This window comes from Triturus cristatus, chromosome 3_2 (assembly GCF_964204655.1).
Source record: "Triturus cristatus chromosome 3_2, aTriCri1.1, whole genome shotgun sequence".
Classification (NCBI taxonomy): Eukaryota; Metazoa; Chordata; class Amphibia; order Caudata; family Salamandridae; genus Triturus; species Triturus cristatus.
The window spans coordinates 987,205,312-987,230,789 of NC_140584.1; the positions used below are offsets into that span (position 1 = coordinate 987,205,312).

Sequence of the window (25,478 nt, forward strand, 5' to 3'; positions counted from 1 at the left end):
AATGCATAGTTACACAGTCACCAGGCCTATCTACAGGACCTTTTCCGATCCAACTCATCCTATGGGGCAAAAGAATATTGCTAGCCCTGTTAGTAGGGAAGTTCCTATACTTTGTAAGCCAATGTAGACATTTGTTTTTGAGGTCCTCATGAGATTCCTTCAGGCCCATTTTTAACTCTGGACCCCTGAAACGATCACAACATAGGGGCATGAAGCACGAGGTAGATTGATAATTGGGGGGGTTTTATAACACCACTGCTTGTCTTGGTCAATAAAGGACCCACCAGATTAGTGCCGTTTGGCCCCGCAATACCCCTGCATTTTTTCACACATTGCTCCACCTTTCTTCATTCATATTGTTGGGCCTATGTGCAGCAGCCATGGGGGAGGAGTCAGTCTGGCTGCTTTTGTCCATTATGCCCTTTGGTACCCCAGTAGCCACACTAAGGGCGCCCCCACTTAATTATCCCAGCATGTCCAAGAGAGCTATTAGTTGTGCGAGTTCATCAAGAAGGACGGTTTTGACCTGGGTCAAAAAGTCTCTTATTAAACACGTTACCCAAGGGGGGCTGTGGAACTTTCCCTCATTGCATAAAGGGGCAGTATCATCAACCATGAGGCATGTAGCTGTCAAATTGTCTCCAACATCTTCGGTGGGCTTGGGGGTGCGTCACGAACCACATTTCATTTTGACAGCCAAATAAGACCTTGCGTTCCTTTCATCCGTCTATGGGCAGTTATCAGTGCCCCTAGGGTGTAATGCCCAAGCTGTTCCAGGACCAGGAGATTATGATAAATGAGGTGTTCAGGGCTCTGTAGGGCTTCAGGGTGGGGCATCGTTGGAATGCAATGTGCATCAGCACTCGGGTAGAGACACCTCTCCGTTTATTCAATCTCTATAGCCACCACCCCTATGGCCCTTTGTAGCATCCTGTCAAATGCAGTGGGCATTGGGGAGGGAGCAGGTGACGGAGCCCTCCCTTGGCCTTTCAGTTTCCCCATAGCCACGGCCAAAGCAGCTCTACAATATATAATACCTTTATAATAGGAGCCCAAAGTGAAAGTATAAGGATTCAGTAATTACCCCTGTGACAAACCCCACACAGCCCTTCTAAATCCAAAATATCCAAAGTGTCCAGCCGCTGACCAAACATTTGCAGCCCCATGTTTAATCTCTAGATGAAGGATGAAAGAGACATGGCCTAGCCAGCCTTATCTGGCCGAGGAAGGGCCCAGGCTCGCCCAGTCTTCAGCCCGGGAGCGACATGCGCATGTCCCGCGCTGCGGCAATCCTCTTCCTTATTTAAGTAGCTCCATCACCAGCTACCAAGCGCGATTGCCGGGCAAACTGGGGGATGTAATTTCCCACCCCAGAGTCTGAGCAACAGCAGGCCAGACAGCAACAGCAGTCCACGACGCACCCACACTGCAGGACGCCACTTCCTTTTTTATAGCGCTCCGGCACCAGCCACCAAGCGCAACTGCTGGGCAAGCTGGGGGATGTACTTTCCCACCACATAATCCCAGCAACAGCAGGGCAGACAGCAACAGCAGTCCACAAGGCACCCACTCTGCGGGACGCCTCTTCCTTATTTATGGCGCTCAGGCGCCAGTCATCAAGAGCGACTGCTGAGCAAACTGAGGAATGTAGCTTCCCAACCCAGAGTCCGAGCAACAGCAAGGCAGGCAGCTACAGCAGTTCACGAGGTGCATATATGTATGGGCAAAGATCCAAATATTATACGATTATGTCAGAGACAACAAGAGGACTAGGCCAAAATGAGCCACACAACTGGAGAAAGAAAATGGAGAGTGGGGTAAACATCCCACAAAGAAGCAAAAGAGCGTACGTTGACACAAGAAAACAAGGGTAACTGACTGAAGCAGCTGCAAACATACTGAAGGTTGTATCATGTAAGAAGACTGAAGGTTGAAGATATCCATAGAGAGAATTCAAGACCTACATCCATGTTCATGAATGAAAACATCCAGAAGACTGGGATAGGAATGGTTCCGGAACCTACGATAGTAAGTGAATTAGACAGAGGAGGCTGGGGCAGCGGACAAAATAGAGAGGGTACATCATCAAACAGGACAAGGTATGAAAGATATGCAATTCCAAATAAATACTATGCATGAAAAAATTAATCCAAGAAGGATTGCAGAACATACAAGAATACAAGTATGGATTCCAGAGGAGGACTTCTCCACAGGAGACCAGGAATAGGGGGGAAAAAAAGTGAAGGAAGCATAATTCTATCAGAAGAAAAAGCCCTGCAGAATACCACTATGGAGATTGCAAACGCCATACATGAAGAAAAAAAACGACTCCACAGCTTAAAAATGGAAGTGCAAACATAACAAGAGGAGGAACTCTCAAGAAGAGAAGAGACTGAAAATAAAGAAGAACTGGTACAACTGACCCTGAATGGGCCACACACAAAATAATGTTCCGTGTAGGAAAAAAGAGAGAAATCCAAGAGGACAAAAGGGCAGCTGAAAGAAGAACCAAGATACTTACGGACCACTCTAAGGGAGAAGGGAATGACACGTCAAAGACCCTCACTAAAAGGGTTAAACAACAGCCACCACAGAGAACAAGTAGTATATAGTGAGGTTGACAAATAAGGAGATAGGCAGGTAGCTGCCATGAACAATACGTCAAAGGGCGTTGTGGTAACAAAAGGAACGAGGAAGGGCCCCAAAGCGTAAAGACGGACATCGCTCTGCAAGGATGAAGCAGTGCAAGGAGGAAGGAAAATGTCATCCCATTTTCACAAATGAAGAGATATATATAAATTACCATATAGAGATATAGTGTAGTATTAAGTTTGTGTGTATAATGGACTTTTCCTCTTTTTTGTTTTAAACAAACAAGCACCAAGAGTGCCCGAGAAAGGATTGGCACAGTTCCTCCCGTCCAGAATATCAACAGCAGCCTGCTTAAGCAGTGCAAGGCCGCAGTGATAGGGGCACAAAATACCGCAGGGAGGCGGATTATACCGTGCATCTGTACTCTGCGAGGAAAAGAAAAGCGCATCAGGAAAGACTGAGTAAAGCCTTTATAATCAGAAGGAATACTGCAAGGAACAAAGGGAGCAGGACGAAAGAGTATTAGGGTGTAAGTGCAAGGCGGAAGACGCATGCACAATTACTGCAGTGGTACAATAGAAATCCACTATAACGGATACTAACATAACGTAAGAATAACTAGAACGCCTATGAGACGTACAGAAGATGTTCCATGAGGAAGTGAAAGCAAGGTAATATTGCATCTGCATAAGCGAGCAAAATACCATCAAAGATGACAACTTGCATGAAGTCTGGAACAAAGACAACCCCTATACCAATAGGGATTAAAATCCACTCAGGGATACAAAACAAAAATCAGCTAAGAGAATGGGAACTACTATCTGTCTTTGACGTTGGAAGAAAGAATAATACCTGACAAAGGCAACACCACGTCACTGGGTGCCATCAGAAGGTGGAATGGTAAAAATGGAACAGAAGCCAGAAGTCTGCCTATGGCTGAAAAGGAAAAGAAAGGAGAACGTCTCCCGTACTAAGTACGCGGGGAGATAGGGAAACAATATTTGCAATATTGTTTGAAAACAAACTGGTGTTCAGCCTTGTAATAACTGGTTTCTTTTCCGTAGTAATTATTGGTGGCCCTCGGAATTGGAATCCAAAAAGAGGACACCAACTGCTTTGGCCCCAGCCCTACCGGTCTGTCCATGACCGGTCTACAGCAAGAACCCTGGCTAGTCCAGCAGCCAGCAACCCCCAGAGTCCAGAGCACCTGCCTTGCAACCCTCTTACGGACTCTGTCTCCTGTGTGCACCGGATTTGCTCAAGCAAAGACTACCCCACAGAATCCGGAATCCAGCGACTCCGCGATTCTGCACCCGACGCCCAAGGCCCGAGTTTGAGTGGCCCAACACCACAAGGAGGTCTTCACAGCGATCGTGATCTAGGATCGGGTGATCCCCTATCTCACTCAAGCTTCAAGACAACACCTGCAGCCTCAACTGGATGGGTCCCTCCGAACCGCGACCAGAGCTGGTAAGAAAACCAAATGCTAGAAGACACCCCTGCACCGACGCCCCGCAGCTTTCGGTGGCCCAAAGACAGTGTCCAGCCATCCCCCAAGAACCCAACTGACCTCTCCAGCTGGTGGCCGCCTTCAGGAAGTCTCCCTGCCTGCGCCTGCAGCAACTTCGCACAACTGAAGGTCTCCATTGAAACGCACAGGGTCCACGACGTCCATTTTGCACCCTGCACCCAGCCGCCGCAGTGCTGCTGGTGGTGCAGCTCTTGTGTTGGTAGTTGGCCTCTGCAGTGTCGACCTTAACCCCAGGGGCTTTGCTCCCACACCTGAGTGGCCTACTCATCAGCAGTCCCTAACCGAAGGCCCCATTACCCCATTGGCCAACATTGAGCCCCTGCACTCCACACCCAGTTGACCTGGTGGGGCAACTTGAGTGCCCATCTAGACCTTGAGGAAGTTTGGACCTAACCCCCAACACTCCCACTCGTAATAAGTGTGCTTACATGAGAAACCGCTAACACTTTTCTCCCATAGAAACCCATGTTAAGAGATTTTGGGCCTGAAATGTTCTGTGTTGAACTGATGTTTGTATGAAAAAAAGAGAAGTAAACGGTAAATGTATGAAAAGTCTTACTTACCTTGTATTGTGAGATCCTAAGGTGCAGTAACTAGGCATAACACCCCAGTACTCAAAGTAATCCAAAAGTAACTAAAGTAATCTAAACGAAATTACGGTGCAATTTAAAGTGTTTCCAAATCATATACAAATCTGTAACGATTGCAACTTCTAAAATAAAACATAAGTATACCTTTTTCATACTTATCTAATTGGTCTGGATTCTGTCTGGGGACTCCCTATACTCTGTGCACACTATAACTCCCTTTGGTATAGTACATACAGAGCCAGCTTCCTACACTCACTTTTTAAAGAATTTAGCACCACTTTTGACCTCAAATTACATTGGTCAAAACGTATAGCACTTGGCTTTTATTTGCAGAATATTTCAGAACATGCAAGGCCAGGGCATTGTTTTAACATGTCTAAGTTTCAATGTCATCATATGAGTTGTATTCTGTTTTGGGGTTTTGTTGTGACACGGTTTTAAAGAATCATGCCCAGCCACTGTGTCCTAGAGGGTTTATACTGTTTGATCAGTTATAGTTTTCCTTTTTGTGTGTGATGGTAAAGTATCAAATTGATGGATTGTTTTTGCACAATAGGTGTATTCCTTGTTGTTGTAGAGCATACAGCTGGGTTATATATTTTAAGACTTTTCCTTTGTTTAAATCCAAATTGGTTCCTCCAAAAAACAAATTCTTTTATGTCTTAATGTGTTCCACTTTTTGTAATCTCCAAAGTTTTTTCTTCTGGAGTGGCAAGTGCCATTGTTATGCACAGACCTTTTAGGATTATTTGCATTGAATCTTTTCATTTGGGAGAGTTGGTCTAATGGCTAGGGCAGTCAACCTCGAATCTGGGGAACTGGGTTTGAGTCTCAGCAATGACGCTGAACATCCTGTGATTCTGGGCAACTCACTTAATCTTCCCGTGCCTAACAAAAATGAATGTGTGTCCTCATGTAACGTAACTGGTGCTACGTAAAGCGCTCTTATACCCGATTCGGGTCAAGTTTGCGCTATATAACACTCTGTAAAAAAAAATAATAATAATTTAGCAACAGGTAGCAGTTCCATGATGATTTGTGGAAGAGGACTTAACCTGTATTTTATGTGTTAGTAGCTAGAGGACAGAGTATATAGACGAATTTTCAGATGACAGAAATCAATAATTGCAAAGAGGCTCTAGATACCAATAATGTTCTGAGTGCACATAATTAGTAGGAGGGTTCCAAAGTCCAAAAAACATTCAGACGTTTATCAGCACTTACTTTTACAAAATGTAGGATTGAATGTTCCTGGATTAATCTGCTATGACTGCTAGTGAACATATAGTCTCAAGCAAGTTGTTCAATATATAGTCCAAGGGCTACTTATTATGACCCACTCGCCACGTATATCTAGCTGTATTAGCCCAAGTTACTCATTTGTTTCGAAGGGCTACCTTTAAAATGATAGACCAGTCCAAAAGTAGCATCCCTCTTCAATCAGAGTATAAAAACACATTGCAGAGGGAATCAGCAATTGCTCATCAAACCTGATAAGTCTGTAAAATCAGACACTCGTCCAGACCTTAGTATTAAATTACCCAGTAACGGGACTCCTCTGAAGGGTTATGCCACCGGATATTTTCCATAACCTTTAGCATTTTTAAATAATTTTTGTTTTCCCAGAAACAACAGATATAACTATTATTTTCTTCACTCATATACAGTTATTTCTCAGATGACTATTCCTAGCAAACATTTGAAAAACTGGATGATTATAACACTAGCTAGCCAACGTTTCCCCATTTTCAATAGTATCATTAAATACTCCTTGCATATCCTTTCACAGATTGCTCAACAAGGAAGTTAGAGAGCAGTGAAATGAGACAGGAGGATTTCTCACTTCACGTTCCATGTAATCCTTTGATTTCTGGTTTCTTAAACTGCTAAATAACATATGTCAAGGGGACCTGTTAATCAAGGATGTTTTAACTTGCAACTGTAAGACTGGTGATTAGGAGGTATATCTAAATTCTTGAACATGGAATCGAAATACAAGGGCTATTTCGACTCACCTCCTTTCTTGGAGCTTCTGAATTTCTAACACTGCTGGTAGAAATGATGTGCTGAGGAGACTAGACCCAAACAATGGTAATTCTTAAATTTCTCCTAAGCAGAATCTGCTTTTTCACTTAGGGGTCTGGGGTGGTCAAACGGCATGTCAATCAAGGAAGCCTGGACATCTTCCGAAAATCCTGCAAAGCACGTTTGTGGATGATAACAATGGTTTCAACTACGTGAACCAATTAACAAAAACATAAGATTTGCTAAGCTGTGCCCAGTCCATCATGACCTATTTGTGCAAAGGACACCTTGTGCGGTGTAAAAAAAAGTGAGGCATTAGCAGGCTAGAAGGCAAGACGTTTTCAAGGCAATGCTAAACTTGAAGAAGAAAAGATTTTCTTTATCACATCACCAATCCACTTCACCTCCCTATCCCGTTGAGTAGAAGGGAAGATTTAGGATTAATTTTGCAAGTAGAAGCTTGCATTGAGTTCTCAGGTGTGTGATGCTATGCCAGAAATTGTGTGTGCACTGGTGCTACGTCTGTGGTACATGGTAATGGACAGCTAACAGCCAGAGATGAAAACAGCTTAGACTAAGCTGCCAAGTTTGGATCCATTAGTGCCTCTGTGAAAGATGAATGAGACAATTTACAACACATTAACAGCTATACAAAGGACTGTAAATGAAGGACTCTCCTCAGTATCAAAATCACATCTTCATTGACGAAGTCGCTCGTTGTGAACTCCAAGTCATCCAGACTCAAATGCGTGCTTAGGCAGGCCCTGAGACCGAAGGTGACTGATTGACAGATTACAGGTGGAGTAGCATGTAGCCAGCAGACAAACACGCAAACAGGAAATCCCAGACCCATCCCACAGATAGGTGCAGCGACACCACAATGGTCCAGGGAGATTGGCCAAAATAAGGTGCAAATGGTCGAAGGGGTGTGCGCGTTCCCAAAATTCCATAAAGTCAGATGCAACGTGAAGTTAGGAACACTTGGCTAATAAAGACACAGCACACACAGTGATTATGCGTGCCCCAAGCGACATCTGGACACGTTACCAGGAGCATCTGGGGTCAGAGAAGAGTAACAGGGCGGGCGGGTTTGCGGAACGACGGACGAAAACACAAAATAAACATTAAAAAGAACTCACCTGCCGCCCGCCGCATCACGCTCTTCTGCTCCTCTCCACTACAAGTGCAGGTTCCCAGACTCCCCTGCGGCCAGTCCAGATGCTGCTCTCATGCAGGGAAGACCAAGCTTGTTAGTTCGGGCTGGACTGTTCCAATGAGGCATAGGGTCAACACTGATTTACATATAGCTGGGTCTGAACTGAGGTGGCGAAGTGAGCTAAAGAACGATGATGGATTCAACCCAGATCTGTGACTGGGGGGGTGAGTGTCTGAAAAGTTTAGGTGCGCCGTCCATCATCTTCTTGTGTTTGCTTTGTTCGCCCAAAGTTGGCAGGCTATGCCCAGATGTGGGTCTCTTACTCACTTTGCCACTGGATTCAAGCTAGCCTAGCTGATGTGGTGTGTTACCCCGAAACCGGTCCCAGGATGCTTGTTTCCGGTTAAGGGAAGACCTCAGTTCAGGCTGGACTGTTCACATGAGGCACAGGGCCAAGACGGAATTGCATATAGCTGGGTCTGAACTGAGGTGGCGAAGTGAGCTAAAGAACGATAATGGAATCAACCCAGATCTGTGACTGGGGTTGAGTGCCTGAAAAGTTTCGGCCCTCTGTCCATCATCTCCTTGTGTTTGCTCATGCTGCTCGCAGCATGAGAGCAGAGGCAGGACCGGCCTGAATGTCCTCAATTTGCGCTCCCAAGGAGACTGGGAGACTGTGCCTGCTGTTTCCAACACAGCAATTCAGCTCGGGTTGGAGATAGATAAGTGCACGTCGTTTGGCCGCCAGCCAAACCGTCATGCACACCGACAACAGTGCCCACCACTCCCACTCTGTCACTGTTACCCCGATGGCCCCTCCCTCAAAGACTCGGCCCAGGAAGGAAACATGAAACAATAATAAACATGTTTTATTATCGTTTTGTTTTTCATGTTTTTAGGCTGCTGGCAGGGGTGGGGCGGGGGGGGGGCATGCTCCTACACCATTACGGAGGAGCAGATGGTGCCCACTGGCCACATGGTGTCCACACAAGGTCGAGGCTCACCTGAATTCCTCAGCCTGTGTCTAAATGTATGGCTCCAAAGACAGAAGATCGCTGGAAATATTTTGTTACATTCAATGAACTGCATAAAAGTCTGTGTTACACTATGCAGAATGTTTTCTATGAACTTCCCTGGACAGTGTTCGAGGGGCTGGATAAATTACGACTGGAGGTCCTGTGGCAGGGCAGGCGTTGCAAAGTTGGGTTTTCAACCCTGAGGCATGAGTGGAATAAGGGGGGTATGGAGATTCCAGACCTTGAGCTCTATTACTTTCAAGCACAATTGCAGCATGCAATTTATTGGATGGATGGATGGGGAACCCAACTGGGAAAGATACCTTATGGCAAGTACACATGGTGACCAGCAGCTGGGGGCTCTCCTGATGTGAGGAGGTGGCATACTGGGAGACTTTTCACACTTGATTCGTCTGATAGGATGGATCAGGGAGAGGGTGGAGAGGCAAGGTCTAAACAGAGCGCTGTATGCCCCGGAGTTTGACTTCTGGCAAATCTACGTGTCTGCACAGGTGGCTACTGTGATGTCCGTAGAAAATTGGCAGAAAGGGGGATGTATTATGCGATCTGATTTGTATGGCGCGGGATGCTTTGTGTCACTCAAGGATGCTATAGAAGTGTTTTGTTTAGGGCAGGGTCAGTTCCTGTAATATGCCAAGATAAATGCAATGGCCCAGCAATTGAGGCCCACTTTTCCGGAGGTGCCCGAACCTTCGAAAACTCTGGTAACGTTTTGGCTATGGTGTGGGGGGTGCAGGCTCATCTTCCATTTATATTGAGCTCTTTGCGTTGATAGGCTGCTTCGGCAGCTCAAAATTGAGGGAAGGTGGCAGCAGTACACTGCTGCACCGCTTAGCAGAAAATTTGGTCCAAAATTCATGAAGGGATCCGCACAGGAACAGTTAACATGGTCCATATGACCTATCTATCCCCCAAAAAAGTGCAGGCATTCTACCCCTCCCGGGGGCATGGATGGCCTAAATGTGGGGCAGAGGGGGGCTAAATGTTTGCATATGGTGTGGTACTGCCCTACCTTGGTCTCCTTTTGGGTTCAGGTCTTATCTCACCTAAAGAGGGTGTTGCGATGGGAAATTCCCTGTAGAGTTGAGAAATGTGTATTGGGGCTACTTCCGGAGATCCAGAAAAAGAAGTTCAATAGACGTTTTGCCATGCGCTGCCTCACAATGGCAAGGAGACGGATATCCATACATTGGAAGGGTGAGCGATCCCCCTCGCATGGGGCCTGGGTTGACGACCTGGTGGAGTGGGCAGAGGCGGAGGAGGTGACTTGAAGAAGGCTAGGTGTGATGAGAAAGCTCAAGAGTTCTTGATGACATGGAATGCAGTGTCTATGTCCGTGGTACAGGCCAGAGAATCCCATTGGTTGATCGCCCTGAGCAGGGTGGAAAGGGGATGGCCCCAATCTGTTGATCCCAAGGTTTGCCCATATTGGAAGATGCACAGGATGATTATTTGGGATTATTATTTGTTCCTTTTTGTTACATCTGTAGAGACGTGTGGGTGGGGGTATTGGTAGTAGGGGTGATGGGAGGGGCTGGACTCCCAACTGGTTGTCGGTGGTTCCTAGTTAATACCGAATGCGGAGAGACTTCTATCTTTTTTAATGTATTCTATGTATAAGTAGAGATGATAACTGCAATATACGTGACGATATGTACTGTTATTGGAAATGTTAATAAAGATATATTTTGTTTAAAAGTCTGATTGACCGATTGTAAATTGAGACAGTCCTCAGACCCTATGCCTGTGCTCCCGGCTGTATTGTTTAATTAAATAAACTGTTCCTCTTTTGCCAAACACCTCTTGTCTCTTGTTTTTTCGTGGTATTTCATGTTCAAGCAACAGACAATCAAGAGCTGACTTGGGGAGATATCAAGATCACTGGCGATCAGCAAATTGCCTGCTTTTCTGTCACTGTCCTCATCATGTGGATTTATGTTATGACGAGCATTTGAACGCATCAGAAGAAGAATTGAAAAGGACCTGCATCCTTGCACAACGCTAACGCTGAGAATGTGAAGCCACTGGGAAATCATCTTCAATACACTTTAGTAATAGTACAGAGTGACATGGGATGGACTTTCACAGACGAAGGACCCAAAACTGGAAGATTCTGTATCAACATCACCAATGCAGATAGCAGTAATAGTAGGACGACAGCCAGCCAGAGGTTTGGCAAAGGAGCAGAGTCATTGCCCAGCGCCGAGGGCAAAGTGGTTAGACTCCAGCATGGTCAGTCGGCTCCAGGGAGGGCCCACCGGTGGAAAGGAGACTAGAGGCCCAAAGGCTCTCTGGGGCCAGAAGGCTCACTAGAGGGAGACAGAGTAATGTTAAATATTTGCAATATGGATGGTTTTAAGACTACTACTTGTTGCAGATTATAAGATGGCCCAAGGAACTGTGGCATCAATTCAAGGTTTAGAAGGGGGTCAGAAGAAGAAGACCAAAATCTTGGGGACAGGTCCTGTGGATACAAACTAGGTGACCCCTCCAGTGATCAAGGGAATGTGGAAGGGGAGTCACATTTGTGCTTCTTCTTGGAAGCTTTATCGTTTAACTTTGACTTACTCCACAAAGGTGACCTGGAGGGGATGACCTTGTTTTGCGTTTTTTTGTGCTCAGGTATTTAAAGAGTGGCCCCTCGCTCCCTGGCCACCTTCTGATGCATCGAGTAGCATCTGTCACAGGATTTGGAGTCATGTTTGGCCCTCAACATCAGAGACATTGAATTGGTTCATGATAGATATCTGCTTTCAACACGGACAACAGTGTGAAGCCATTAGTCTTCGGTAGTTATGTTCCTGCTACACTATCAGGATAATATATAATTTAGAAGACAAATGCTCAATAAACAACTGAAATCAGTAGGAGCAAAACTCTGGAGTCCCAATGAAAGGTGCAAGAGAAAAAAAAAAAAAAAGAGACCAACATCAGTGCACTGGGTTGGCACCAATATACGGCTCTGTGTCCTAGTGTCTGTGGTAGGATGAAGCCTCATAGCTCCTGGGTGCCTGTAGGTGGCACTGTGGTAAGTCTTTGCTCGATACGGTGTATGGGAGGATTCAAAAGAGGAGGAATCTGCAGCTAGAACAGTCAGGTAAATAATGCCTTGTATAGATTGGCTTGTGATTAATGGTAAATATTTTCACCACTGTACACTGCACTGTACCCAATAATGGGTGAAATCCAGACTGTGGCTAAACACATTACATCTAAACAAAATAGTCTATGTACACATCGCATACTTCAAGTTATATGTACGTAATGAAACCTAATGAATTCAATCAAAAAGAGGTTTTAGAACAGAATAGTATTAGCACTCCTTTTTGCAGGAACTTGTAACAATTTATGCCACTTACCTGGAGTAAGCGAACATGCTTGAAGCTGTCTGATAACATGACTAAGTTCCCCTTGGAGATTAGCTCCACTGGAGCTCTTGAGTGCCTCAAGCATAGTCTCCACATCAACAATTCCATCTCCCTCTGCATCAAACTGGGCAAATGCCTGCAACAGAGGTAAGAAGGTAAAATGTAAAGCAACATGATGCTACATGAATAACTAGTATGACCATAATACAGAAGGCATGATCATTAGGTTATCAAGCCAATGCCTACATCTAATTGTGATATAGCAGATGAGAAATAAATCATATACGTGCATGGTCCACAATGGAAAGGAAATCTAAAAAATAAAAAGGAGCCTATTGAAGTCAAGAAAACACACCAGAAGGTTATGGAGGTTTCCTTGTTGGTGTGCACCCGAAATGTGTGCCAAAACTGCAGCTTCTTACAGGCTGGTGACACCACACCCATGGAGAGGTTCCCTTTTAGAAAAGGCTTTTACTTATAAGTAATTATCTTGTTAAAAGGCAACCTGGCAGGTCCATATGCATCTGATGAACTTTAATTGGATTTGCTTTGAAGCAAAATGTGGGGAAGCGTATAAGCAAATGAATAATTACCATGATCATAATGCAGTAGTCATGGTAATACAAGACGACTACAAGGTCCCCAATGCAAGGAAGGCAAAAACGGAAAGCTAGTAATGCCGGTTTATTGGAGTGATTCCACAATATGTTCAGGGTATAAATAAGAGAGGAACCTGAAAACAACATCATAGTTCATACTGTCCAATATTGTGAAAGTTATAACCCAAGTGCATTTTATTGTTATAAAGACAATACTGCGCAAAGAACATATGTAGGAAAACATTAGATCCAGTTTTTGAAATGCCAAACCTAGGGTGCCATTTGACAGCAGACTTAACATACATCACAGGTTAAAATTAACCACTTCTCCCTAACCGTAAAATGTAAGGCTTTTGTGTCAACATAAACTATGGAATAGTGTAGGGTTAGTAAGGAGGCTTCAGCCAAATTCAGATGCCTCGAAGTGTACAGGAATAAAAAATTTAACACTAATGTTCTATTCATTGAAATGCGATTCTTAGAGCTTTCGATGCAATGGAAGACAACTACTGTGTGTAGAGCCTAATGGGATGGTTGCAAATGATCCGATCTCCCCTATCTACATCACAACAAAAAACGTTTAATAGTTGGCTAGCAGAACCCAACCCACTTACAGGCACGAGTGGCAGGAGGAGGCACACCTCAGAGAACATGGGAAGAATCCCAGGCCAACCCCATAAGAGAGCCTGACAGATTCCTGGTCTTAACTGATCCCTAATGCCACTCGCAACATAAGGACATGAGAGTAGAGCTGCCCGGTTGCATGACCAACAAATATGTTAGAGCAGAAGTTCTAAGCACAGCAGTGAGCACATGAAATGAGAAAACGATGTGGAACGAAGGTTTCAGTAAAGTACCATCACCCTCTATCAGCACTCAACCTGACAGAGAGAGGCAGAGGAATGAGCTTAAGAAAAGGTGCATCTGATACAGTGCACCAGTCATAGAGCGATAAATGGAGACCCAAGTGCCTGTACATGAAGACTACAAAGGAAAGATGAACAACTCAGACCTGAGAGCACTCACTTTATTACTAATTTCTAATCATGCATACCGTGGAAATACGCAAGATAAATGATGTAGTGGCTGACCCATCAGGGGGAATGGGGAAAAAGGGCAGATTTTTGGAAATGATTTTGGCTAGAAACTAGAGCGGAGCACAGAAATGACAAATGCCTCCAGATAGAACTACACAGGCTTTCAGAGGTATATCCTAGGTGACATGGGTGATTATGCGGACTAGTGAAGGAGAGGTTTCACAATAAAAAAGCTGGTGTGAGAAATAGGCTACACGATAAAACACATGGAATGAAAAACAGGTTGTGACCCACGAAAACCCTGATTGAGGCAATTGCTAGCATTCTTAAGGAGATGCGGGGATGCATAGCAAAAATCCATACTAGAATCTAATAACAGTATGTTCAGGAGGGTTTCAGCTGCAAGTAGATGAAAACATCCAAGACAGATCTAAGCTGCGAAAATGGAGAAGAGGCTATGTGCAGGAGAGCTGTACATTTAGAGCTCCCATCTAGATGGAAGGAAGGTGAGTCAATAGGAAGCCAACTGCAGATGGAATCCATACAGCCTACATTAGAAAGAACAAAACCTTGAGGTTGCCAATAAAGGGTGGGTAGGTATTCAGCATTGAGGAAGCACCAACCTTGCTTCAATATTCTGACTTTATAGTCAAAGTAGTAGAAATCTATGCAAATAAAAATTTTGTTATATTTGTCACAAAAGCTCAATCTTTCGTGACCTTAGTCAGTCTGCACAGCAACGTCATGGAAAACTTAAAACTTCACCAGCATAATCCTGTTCATCAGGGCCTTTCGGAATTTTTGAACAGCTGGTACAAGACAGGGCAAGTTGAGAGGGAAAACTTATTTACACAAGTGGGAGAAGCATTGCCCTGGCTGGTAAGATGCAAAGACTATACTTCTCAGGACGCTTAATCAAGGACTGGGTCAAATGGAGGGAAAAGAGTGGAGTATGCCACTGTAGAGTTGGATAGTTTACAGGCTTCTGAAATGGTGCTGCACTGGCACATTGGAGAATCGTGAAGATGTGGATTTAATGCGGGTTGTATAGTACTCTCTCTTTTCATACTTGGGGGGGGGGGGGGGGGGGGAGTGGGGTTTATCCATTCATCCTTTTGTTCCCCAGCAACTTATTCCAATACCGACATAAGTACAGGAAGGGGATGGAACTAGCAGTCTGGAAAAGTGAGCAATTATGGTTTATAAGTAATTGGGTGAGCTCTATTTCAGATTAATAAAGCAAGAACTTTAGAATTAGAGGTCTCCTCACACAGTTTAATTCATGGTGATGTATGCCTTTGTTGTCACATTTCATATATTTAAGTACATTTTGAAATCTTCAAGAAGATAATTATCATTGCGGTAATGAGACATTTTCTACTCACAAGTCAGAATCTAAAGCTCTGACTTGAGGTGCTCAAGGTTCTCTGCTAAATATCAGATTATTCAAAATAACTGGTTTGCAAAATGTATTTTTTCCTTTGGTGTCACCTTTGTATTTGCAAACACCACAATACTATATTTTCAAGTTTAGTGAGCACACCATACTTCACATAATTTCAAGAACCGATTACCCATGATTGCCCATTGGATGGAAATTGATACTCAATAAATCCATACAAATCAGAAGCGAATGCTTCTGGTTACTCTTGGCACCCTACTTAGTTCAGCTACATTTGCAGCAACACTGGAGTAATTTTCAACTCTACTCTTTCATTCAATGCCCACAGTCATAAACATGCTTCTATTAGCTTCTCCTCGTTAACAATACAATGCAACATTCTTCTCTTGCTACCTGCCCCCATACTCTGGCTCATGCATTGTATTAGCTATTCAGGTATACCGAGCAGTTAAGTAATCATTTGGATGTCATTATTACTGTACAGATGAAGGGAGAACAAAAAGTAAACAACCCTCTTCCAGGATTACATATTCAAAAAGGCATATTGTAAAGCTCTAAACAACCAGAGAGAACTTTTGCGAGGACTATCCAAAAGGCATACGTTTCATGGTCCTTATGCCGTCGTCAAAGTAACAATTCATCCCAACCCTCCTGCCTTACTGCACCGCAAAGTCTGCAAGAACATTACAGGAATACTATTCAACTGGTCTCTAGAAACAAATAACCCCAACAATTAGCAAGATTGAATTCGAAGATAAGGAAGAATACAAAGAAGGAACAGCCAGCATTCTAGTTAATTGGATCAGGGAGTCGCACTGTTAATGTCTGCCCCTAAACTAAGATAAAGGTTTTTTTTTTTAAAGAATTGGATCAGGTAGTCCATCGAAGATTTAAAATATTAGAATTACTAGAGGTGTATTTCTTCAGACACTATCAAATCCTGTGCTACTAAGCCACAGATTGGCTATGTATAAGGAACTTCATGGCGCAAGATCCTGGAAATTGATTTATTTCTCCTCCACCCCATCCACGTCTCTTATAGACCGATGTCGTGCCTCAGAGTTTGGAAGGTAACCTTGAACGCAATGAACAAATCTAAAGTCACTCACTTCAAAATCTTCTCCTTTAAAATAGACATTACCAGAATGCAATGGACAGCATTTGCTGAGATACAAACAGTGTCCTCCCCTCCTTCCTACCTGCACTGAACGAAGCTTTAGATGCACATGCGTGCTTTCAAAGGGCAGTGACCTAATGCAATAAACACAGTATTTCAAGCACCTTTAAAGGGGCCAGCTACTTCTCGCTAAATTTAAATCACCCACACATGCATGTACTTGAATATATACAGAGGGACCAGCACTGGCTGCACCAACTCACAGTGAACACTTTCTTACTAGGGGGTTACTGAAATGATAATGAACTGCATTTACCACAAAGCAATGGGGAACATTTGCTGAGATGCCAGCAGTGTAGTCTCCTCCCCAGCAACATTCTGAGCGGTACATGTACCATTCCCTTTTGTAAGGGTTTTATGAAAACATACTGCTACAACTAGGTGTAAATCTTCGTTTAGAGCTGTTGAAAGAAGAGATATAGGCCCAGCCGTAGGTGTAAATCTGAGTGAGGAGAACTCACCTGTAGATATAACACTATGAACTGAGGCTATTGTCTTTATTAGAAAAATCACATAGTTTTCTTCCACATGTAGTTATTATACCTGGTACATACACAGGAAGAAATAACCAGTACTCTTTGCTTTGGCAATGCCACATTGCATTTCTTTGTTTGAAGTCAACTTAATTCTAACGTCCAAAGCTCACGCTCCATTGCTTTTTCCAGTCAACATAACTAGAATGGTCACAACTTAATTTAGGATGCCTTGGCAAATTCAGTTGGTCTTGATTGTGCTAACACATGCAACAGTATTTCTGCATACATTAGTTCATTTGTTAAAGATACACCCATTGGCTTTGTTTATGTTTGTTAAATCTTAGAAGTAAATTTAAGGTCATTGCTAATTACACGCCTAAAAGGTAAGCACCGTGTTCAGTCCATCCTGAAAACACTTCAACATCTTTAAAATCACTATTGACCAAAACGTCTCTGCACGAAAAGATACCAACAGGCCACAAATGTTTATGGAAATTCACTTGGTCTCCAAAAGATGGGAAGTTCGCCAAAAACAAAGAGCATCTTAACAGCCCAGACCAGCACAATCATTCTAAAGTAATTTGTCCAGGCTCTAGATAATGCGAATTCTTAAATGTCCACAGTCAAAGGTTCTCAACCAGAAGGCAGAAATTGATTTTAGAATCCTAGTTCTAACTTACATCTTCCATCTGTCTGATGTAGGGAGAGAAAGATACCAAGACAAAGAGAGAGCGAGAAATTGAGAGGAAAAGAGTGGCAAAGAGAAAGAGAGAAGACTAACAGAGAAGAAGATAAAGTTAGACAGACACAAATATGTTGAGGGAATGAGCTGTAAAGGGAGAGAAATTTATGTTACAATATTGGAAAGTGACTGCCTCCCGAGGTTAACAGCCTATCACTGAGGGACTGGAGTTTGATTATGAATTGGGCGGTCAAACAAGTGCTTGTTCTCAAAATGAAAACTAACCCAATACCCACCACGTCGAAATAGGAAGAAAAATAGGTATTTGGGGCTACTTGAAATGGGGCATAGGTTTGAGGAGATGTGGGGACCCCTTGCTGAATTACTTAAGAGCTAAAGACTTGGTTTACGATTGCACTAAATTGCTGCAAACCCTGTTTCTCACTATGTGATTTCCAGAGTGTGGTTACAATATTGCAGCTAAGGATCACCTCACTGAACTCCTGCAGATCGCCTTCTGGACCATTTAGTACTGCCATTCGTTAAGGAGGACTCCTGTGGCACTGCAGAGATGGGACAGGGTGGGTTATAGTAGCCAGATGGGGAATGGGATGAAGCAAGTGATAAAATCCATGCTGTTGATAATATTTGTGTTGTTGATATAATGAAAATCCAATAACCTTTATCAGAAAGAAAGTGACAGCTTATTCCTTTTATCCCCCATTGCTACCACAAGTGTTCCTGTATATAGGACTACAGGGATTTGGGCTGGCTCCGAAGAAAGGGTAGTTTGCCAAGTAACACGGAGTAAAGAAGGTGTGTGGGCATCAGTAAATGGACTACAGCAGCTTTAAGCCAAGACTGAGAGGGTGGAAGGCTCACTCTTCCCAGAGATATCAATGGTCGACAGCAGGGGGTGACTCTCCACTTTCACAGGCAGCTATGACTACTCCTTCTATGAGGATATGTTGATTTTTTAGGAAAGTGGTGACAAAAGATTAGGCACGCTGTTAAAGCTGTCAACCCAGACCTAAGGAGGATCCTAAAGTTGATGGTCAAACATAGAAAACATAGCCCTATATACCTATGGGGAAGGGTGTGATTGAACTGCTTTTGTCCTCATTACTGAGTCATTAATTTAATTCCGATATGGGGGGACGCCAGATGGCACGCGTGAAGACGGCTCATAGGCTAAAAAACCCTAATTATGAAAGGGATCGTCGAGGGTGCAAACGACAATCTATGAGCTGACAGCCAATACAAACTATTCTTTTATCCATCCCCTTTACGATAAACGAACCATATAAAACACCAGATCAGGATCAACGACGACCTTGACCCAAATCAATTTTAACTTGTTAAATCTACCTTCTGGGTCCTTCACAGACTGTTTTCAGATATCTGGCAAATTTTAAACTAGGATTTGAACAGGAAAGACAGAGGCGCATGCCCTTGACTTACATGTACCCGAGAGGTCATCATTTCCTCCTAACTGCAGTAGAAGGTGGTTCTAATTGCTCCAGTGTTTAACCAGTAGAGTTGTGAGAGTTACAAAAAACTCAGTCTTGATAAAGATGGCCATATAAAGTTTCCATCGAAACGCGTCAACGCTTTACTAAAGGAACACAATCTGTGAAGAGACTGGGACCTTTGAGTACTTTATATTTCCACGGTATCGGGTCTCAGCCCTAAAATAAAGTAATCACGGAAGTGGGACAATTAATGACAGTCCTTTTGTCTGTTAATATGTACTCTCCCTTTTTAATGTGTTATAGGTATTTAATATGAACTTGTATGCAATTGATGTTTTTATTATGGAAAAGAGGTTATGATTAAAAAATAAGTATTGATTATAAATATATTACGAAGCTTATGCCCTTATTTAAAAAAAAAAAAAAAGATATACCTGGATAAAATAGATGAATAAAGGGATATAAAACTTTTTTTATGACACCGTTTTTTGACTTATAGGTGATGGTTTTGGGCGTGTAGTTAGATTGTTCCCTCCATGAGTGATGTTAGTTTGAATGTGTATGAGCTTGGTGTCTAGCAGGACATATAGTGAGAAGTATTAGCCTTACAATTTTCGCCAAAGGAAACACTTTTGTTATTATGACTGTATAGTACCTTATTCCTTTGGTATAAGGGGTCCTTCTCAGTTTTTGACAATTAATTTAAGGCCTACTGCATAGGAATTGATTTTAATTTAAAGTCAACTTTGTAATACGCAAACTGCAATAGATCACAGAAAAAGGCTGAGCTCAATTTGTTACAATATTCGGCAGCATAAAATAATATACTATACTTTAAACATCTGGATGGAACAAAATCTAGAACCTGAATAGTTGCTTTTAGCGGAGTCAAATGTTGTATATCCATAATACAGTCAGTAACAAGTGAGGTAAAACAGGTAAAACATCTATCTCCTCATCATTTCAGTTTTTTAACTTATGCTGACATTTCTTTACACAGCTTGATTTGTATGTAAACATATCTAATATTGTCAATATCTTGGTCTGTAAGATTTGCTTTAGATAAAGAGGGAAGTTTTTAAAGTTTGGCGGGCAAGAGCAGGGAAGACAGCACCTTCCAATGCCTAGCTGGAATGGCACCAAATTTAAACACGCCCGATCGGTTGGTGACCTTTACTTTCCTGAAACGGCTGTCTGTATGGTGGCTGCAGTTACAAAAACTTATCACATGGTGGCTTTTCCATCACTTATGGGTTTTTTGCAGGGACACAATCCAAAGTGAGGGTCTATCTGTTGAAAAAAAATTAATTAAATGTGCTGGGGATTTTTCCCAGCACTTCGGTGACATTTCTGGACGTTTTCAGTCCTGGATCTCCATTATTAACAAGGCAACCAAAGCTAGAATGAACTCTTGTGAAAGAGGTACTGCTGGAACTGCTTGAGATAAAATGCAGTCCTTCTGATGCTATTGCTGCTGGTGTGGATCCAGTAAATGGGAAGAGGGTAGACAGGAAATCCCTGCATCCCTCTAAATGTCCCCAAAGGTATTTTGTGATGATTAACAGATTTTGAAAGTGTATGCTTTGCTATGCAACATATAGAATCACAAACATCTGTGAAATCTGTAGTTATTTTACTTCTTAAAGACTAGAGGGATATTGCAAAGTAATATAGAAGACTAGGGAAATACAGGATCCATCACGTGTCCAGGGTCCATGGCCTGATAGCTTCCCTTCAATCAGTTGCTTTTCTCTACTATGCTAAATCATAAGGAATGACTTCTGGCGTCTAAGAGAAAGTGAGTGTATACGACTTGTAAGACACAAGTCACGATAAGGGTGGCTTGTACTTCCTGGAAGCTGCTGTTCCCTTCCTACCAATATGGCATCATGAAAATAATCCCAACCAGGTGACAGGGTTATTTCACCACAGATCACATCAACATACAAGACACTACCCAACACACAATAGTGACCTTAAAGAAGCACCATAGGTAACAAAATCTCACAGACAAAAGTGAATGCCTTAGTCGTACCCAGTACACTGTGGAGGGTCGCAGTGTCTAAGATGTGAAGGGTCCTTTCACCATCAAAAGGCAAATGTGTACAAGTAATTAATAACAAAAGCACAGGAAATAAGGTGTCCTGCTCATGTAGAAGTACAGTAAAACCTTTGGTAAAATCAAAGCCTGAGAACAATCCTATGCAGATTTTTTTGATTTTTTTTATTGTACAGTTAATTAACTGCTAAGGGTTTACTTGCACCTCTACAGTAGTATAAATGAGTAGTGTATCATACAGCTGTCCAACCTACACAATTGTGTAGTAGGGGAATTTTATTTGTAGATTTTTATTTGCGCCTTGAGATATAAAAAACTATAATAAACGGTGTTTTCCCTGATAGTGATGACCACGTCCCACGTCCTTAAAGTAATTTCTTCGACTGAGAATTTGCCCAGGATAGACTAGGTACCACTCCCACCCTGCGCCCCCCAAACAGCAGCGTGTAGTGTGATTATTGCAAACTACAATTCGAGATATGCAAGTAAAACATGTATGGATGTCTTGAGTGATTCATGGTGGTACAGTCATCCTTCGTGACTGTTTTAAGACTTTCTACTAGGATATACCATGCTTGCGCATGGGCTGCTTCCGCAATCCTGCTCTTTCTTCTTTGTGCAATAAAGCACTTTCCAATTGTAACAGAAGGATTGTTAAGTTACTCCAAGCAGACATAGTGGGAGGGGGAGGGATGGGCTTTTCCAGTGCAGCGTATTGCTACGCTTAGCTAACAGTAGCGTCATATCCGGGAATCTGGTAGTGTGTTTTTCGAATTTGAGTTGGGGTAATAAATCCATGAGGACCGCTTCGGGGAGTTGGGCAGTTCCGTGCTAGTCACCATCTTCAATGTAGCAGGATGTCAGTTCAGTAGGAGTGGAGAGATGGATAGACTCAGATCATATGCAGGAGATAGGCGTTTGAAAGTGTACAGCGCGGGCATCAGACTGCTGCCCCAGCAAACATTTTATTGATACGGGCCGGCGTTTAATATACCCAGTTCAGTATATTAAATTATAGGATTTTAAAACAGGCCCCTCGGGGGACTTTGTGTGGACATCCTAATATGCTGCCCGAATTCAGAGTTATTAAACGACTTAGCAAGATCTTTCTCCCCAGTAATTCGCAATAAGGCTCCAGAGTTAGCCGTTTGCTGTGTGAATGCCTGCCTATAAAGAACAACTTTACATGGCTCAGCAGAGGAGAGTGACTTAAGCTCATTTACCTTCAATTCTGACTATTGGAAAATACCTGGTGAGTATGGTTCTTAACCTCTTCAATGCCCGTGACGAGCTGGTCTCGTCATGGGCCGCGGTTGCGCTGTGCCCATGACGAGACCAGCTCGTCATAAACCCCGCCCGCTAATGAAACGGCCGGCACAGGGCGGGGAAAGGGGCGGGCACTGAAGGGGTTAAAGACTTATCAGAAAAAATCCAGAAAAAGTAATCTATAAAATCCAAACATAAGGGCTGCAAACAGGAGGTGTCAATAAAAGTATGTATGAGCCACATAATTTTCTCTGAATTACAGCCTGTGTCATTGGAAGCAGGAAAGCCTTACATGATGGCACACAGATCACTGGAGCTAAGCAGCTGTGAAATATACAATAAAACGCTGTCAACAATAGGTAAACAGGTTTATATTCTTATTTTATATCCCGCAGCACACCCTAAACAATTTACCCTTTCACTTTAAGGATCATATGACTGAGGAGATTTTTGACTAAGACTGAATAATCTTAATCTTCTCCTTAAACAGTCAAAATTAATCCGAAGAGCCAAGCTCATTGATTGCGGGCCAGGATGGTATACCTAACCAGCTGCTTGGAAAGCAGATCCCCCGCACGCCCAAGGACTGCAAACGCAGTGGGGATTTCTTTGTGAGCTCCAGTATCTACATGGGTACTAGCAGGAAATGGTTGAACATGCACAATAAGCAGCAGCATCAACTTTGTTTTCTGATTTATTTGCATCTGGCAATCGAATCAAAAGGTGAGATGCCTCAAAAGCTTGTAGGACCATGAAAGCAATCTCAGGTCAGAATCGCTAAACTCTAGTCTACCTGCTTCTCTGACACACTAGTCGTTACCCAACCCTCCTTGTAAGCCTCACTAAGCACTCGTCCACCATCCACTGCAAACCCATACAATTAATACTGTAGCCAGATAATTTCTTCCAGCCATTTACCAATTGGTCGGATTCATTTCATAAAGTAGCCATTTCCAAAAGGCATTTCCTCAAGGACTTTATGACAACTCATCATTTGTCAATACATTGTAAGTAATACAATGAAAACATTTATAAATAATTATTTATTGCTATATTTTTTTTTTATATAAGATAGGGTAGGGGTCATGGTTATATAGTTTAGGATTGAAAGGTGAATGATTAAGTAGGGGAAAGTGACAGTTTATGGGTGAAAGGTGTAGAGGCGAATTGTGTAAAGGTTAATGGGTGAAGAATTTTGGGGAGAAGAAATAAAGGGTGAAGAGTTTAGGGCGAATGGTAAAGGGCGTAAGAGTGCATGGTGATGGGTAATGAATTAAAGGCTGAAGGGTACAGGTGAAAGGTAAGGGTTAAGTTGTTAATGGCTTAAGCATGAAGAGTTTAATCGTGAAGGGGTCAAGGGTTTAGAAGTGAAGGATTTAAGGAAGCTTGTGGGTTTGGAGAACAGTAATATAATTACAACTGCCTGCTAAAATAAAAAGGTAAGATAAGAGTCACAAGGCAAATGTAGATTGACATGTTGTAGTTACATGGTAAACATGGGTTTAACCATAAAATGGGAGGCAAATACTAAAAAGTAAATTCGATGAGATGGGTGAACAAGCATTTGCAATGCATTAAGTCTTGTATTTACGCGAGACCTATTGTACTGCAAATGGTAGGCATCATGGACAATGGGAGAGACTTAGAAGGCATGGACAACGAGCTGTAGGGCAGGCAGGGGGGCGAGAAGGCGCGGACAGGGGGCGGGAGGAAATAGACACGGACAACAGGAGGGCAGGTGGCAGGGGGGAGAAGGCATGGACAACGGGAGGGAGGGGGGAGAAGGCATGGACAACGGGATGGAGGGGGAAGAAGGCATGGACAACGGGAGGGAGGTGAGGGGAAGAAGGCATGGACAACGGGAGGGAGGGGGGGGGGAAGAAGGCATGGACAACGGGGGGGGGGGAAGAAGGCATGGACAACGGGAGGGAGGGTCGAATAAGGCATGGACAACGGGAGGGAGGGGGGAAGGCAGGGACAACGGGAGGGTGAGCGGACGGGGGTGAGAAGGCACGAACAACGGGCAGACGAGAAGGCCCAGACAACGGGCGGGGGAGTAAAGAAGGCACCAAACCATGTCATGCCTGCAGTAGGAGAACCTCATTAAAGAAAATAGTGCTGTCAGTCTAACAACCGAAGTGAAGTGGCCAGTCGCCATGGGAGGTGACAAATGAAGAGGAGGCGGTACTAAGGAGGGACTATCAAACCTATTGACGAATCAGAAGCCAGCATAGGCTAGACATAAAAACAGCTGGTGAGGAAATGGCATCTCTCTAAAACCTCAACCAATTAATTTTCTTTCGAACCTCTTTTATCACAATGCGAGTCACATACATATATACTACAGCTGAAAGTTTGGGGTTTTTGTTGCACACAAGATATAGAACGGTCATCTTTTCAATGTGTTTTTTACATAGGAAACAATGAACCATAAGGAGTAGTTTCTTTTCTGTAACTCCAGTTCTGTAGTAGGGGTATCTCTGTTATAGTCATAATCTAGTGAATAGTCCCGCCCATGTGCGCGGACCCCGGAGCAATAAAAAATAATCTCTAAAAGGTGACAAATCATGCAGACCTGCATACACCTTTAAGAGAGAATTTAATTTAAAGACAGATAATGCAGCCTATACCCACAGGCTACACTGTCCAGTACTTCAACTAGAATTCCACCAAAATCCACAAACAGCACTGCCTGTCCAGTTTTTCTCCACATAGGAAAAAACCCTGCCTCTACCAGCAAAAGCCTCTGGAATGATAGAGAGGAAGGAGTGGACAGACAAGCCCCATAGGCTGCCATTATGTGGCTTGGAACAGGATACTGTGCCTTTAAGAAAACTTTCCAGTTTTCCAGAACTTTCCCCAGTATCCCAGAATGCCCAGCAGGTCCCATTTACTTTCAGTTCTTTTTGAAGGCGTAGCACGCCAGACCTGTAGCATTCTACATATGAATAAGTATCTCTCCACCGGGGAGGAGGGCGGGCGCTTATGACTATAACAGAGATACCCCTA

The 25,478-nt window shown here is 43.3% G+C and overlaps 1 protein-coding gene across 2 annotated transcripts in view; it reads right to left on the bottom strand.

Annotated features, from left to right (window-relative positions):
* Positions 1–25,478, bottom strand: part of ZZEF1 (zinc finger ZZ-type and EF-hand domain containing 1) — a 1,433,434-nt gene that overhangs the window by 1,351,519 nt on the left and 56,437 nt on the right. For both annotated transcript variants that reach the window (XM_085649580.1, XM_085649579.1), the window contains exon 2: positions 12,291–12,435. In XM_085649580.1, the coding sequence (XP_085505706.1) occupies positions 12,291–12,435 (145 nt within the window). The remainder of the gene's footprint in view (positions 1–12,290; positions 12,436–25,478) is intronic.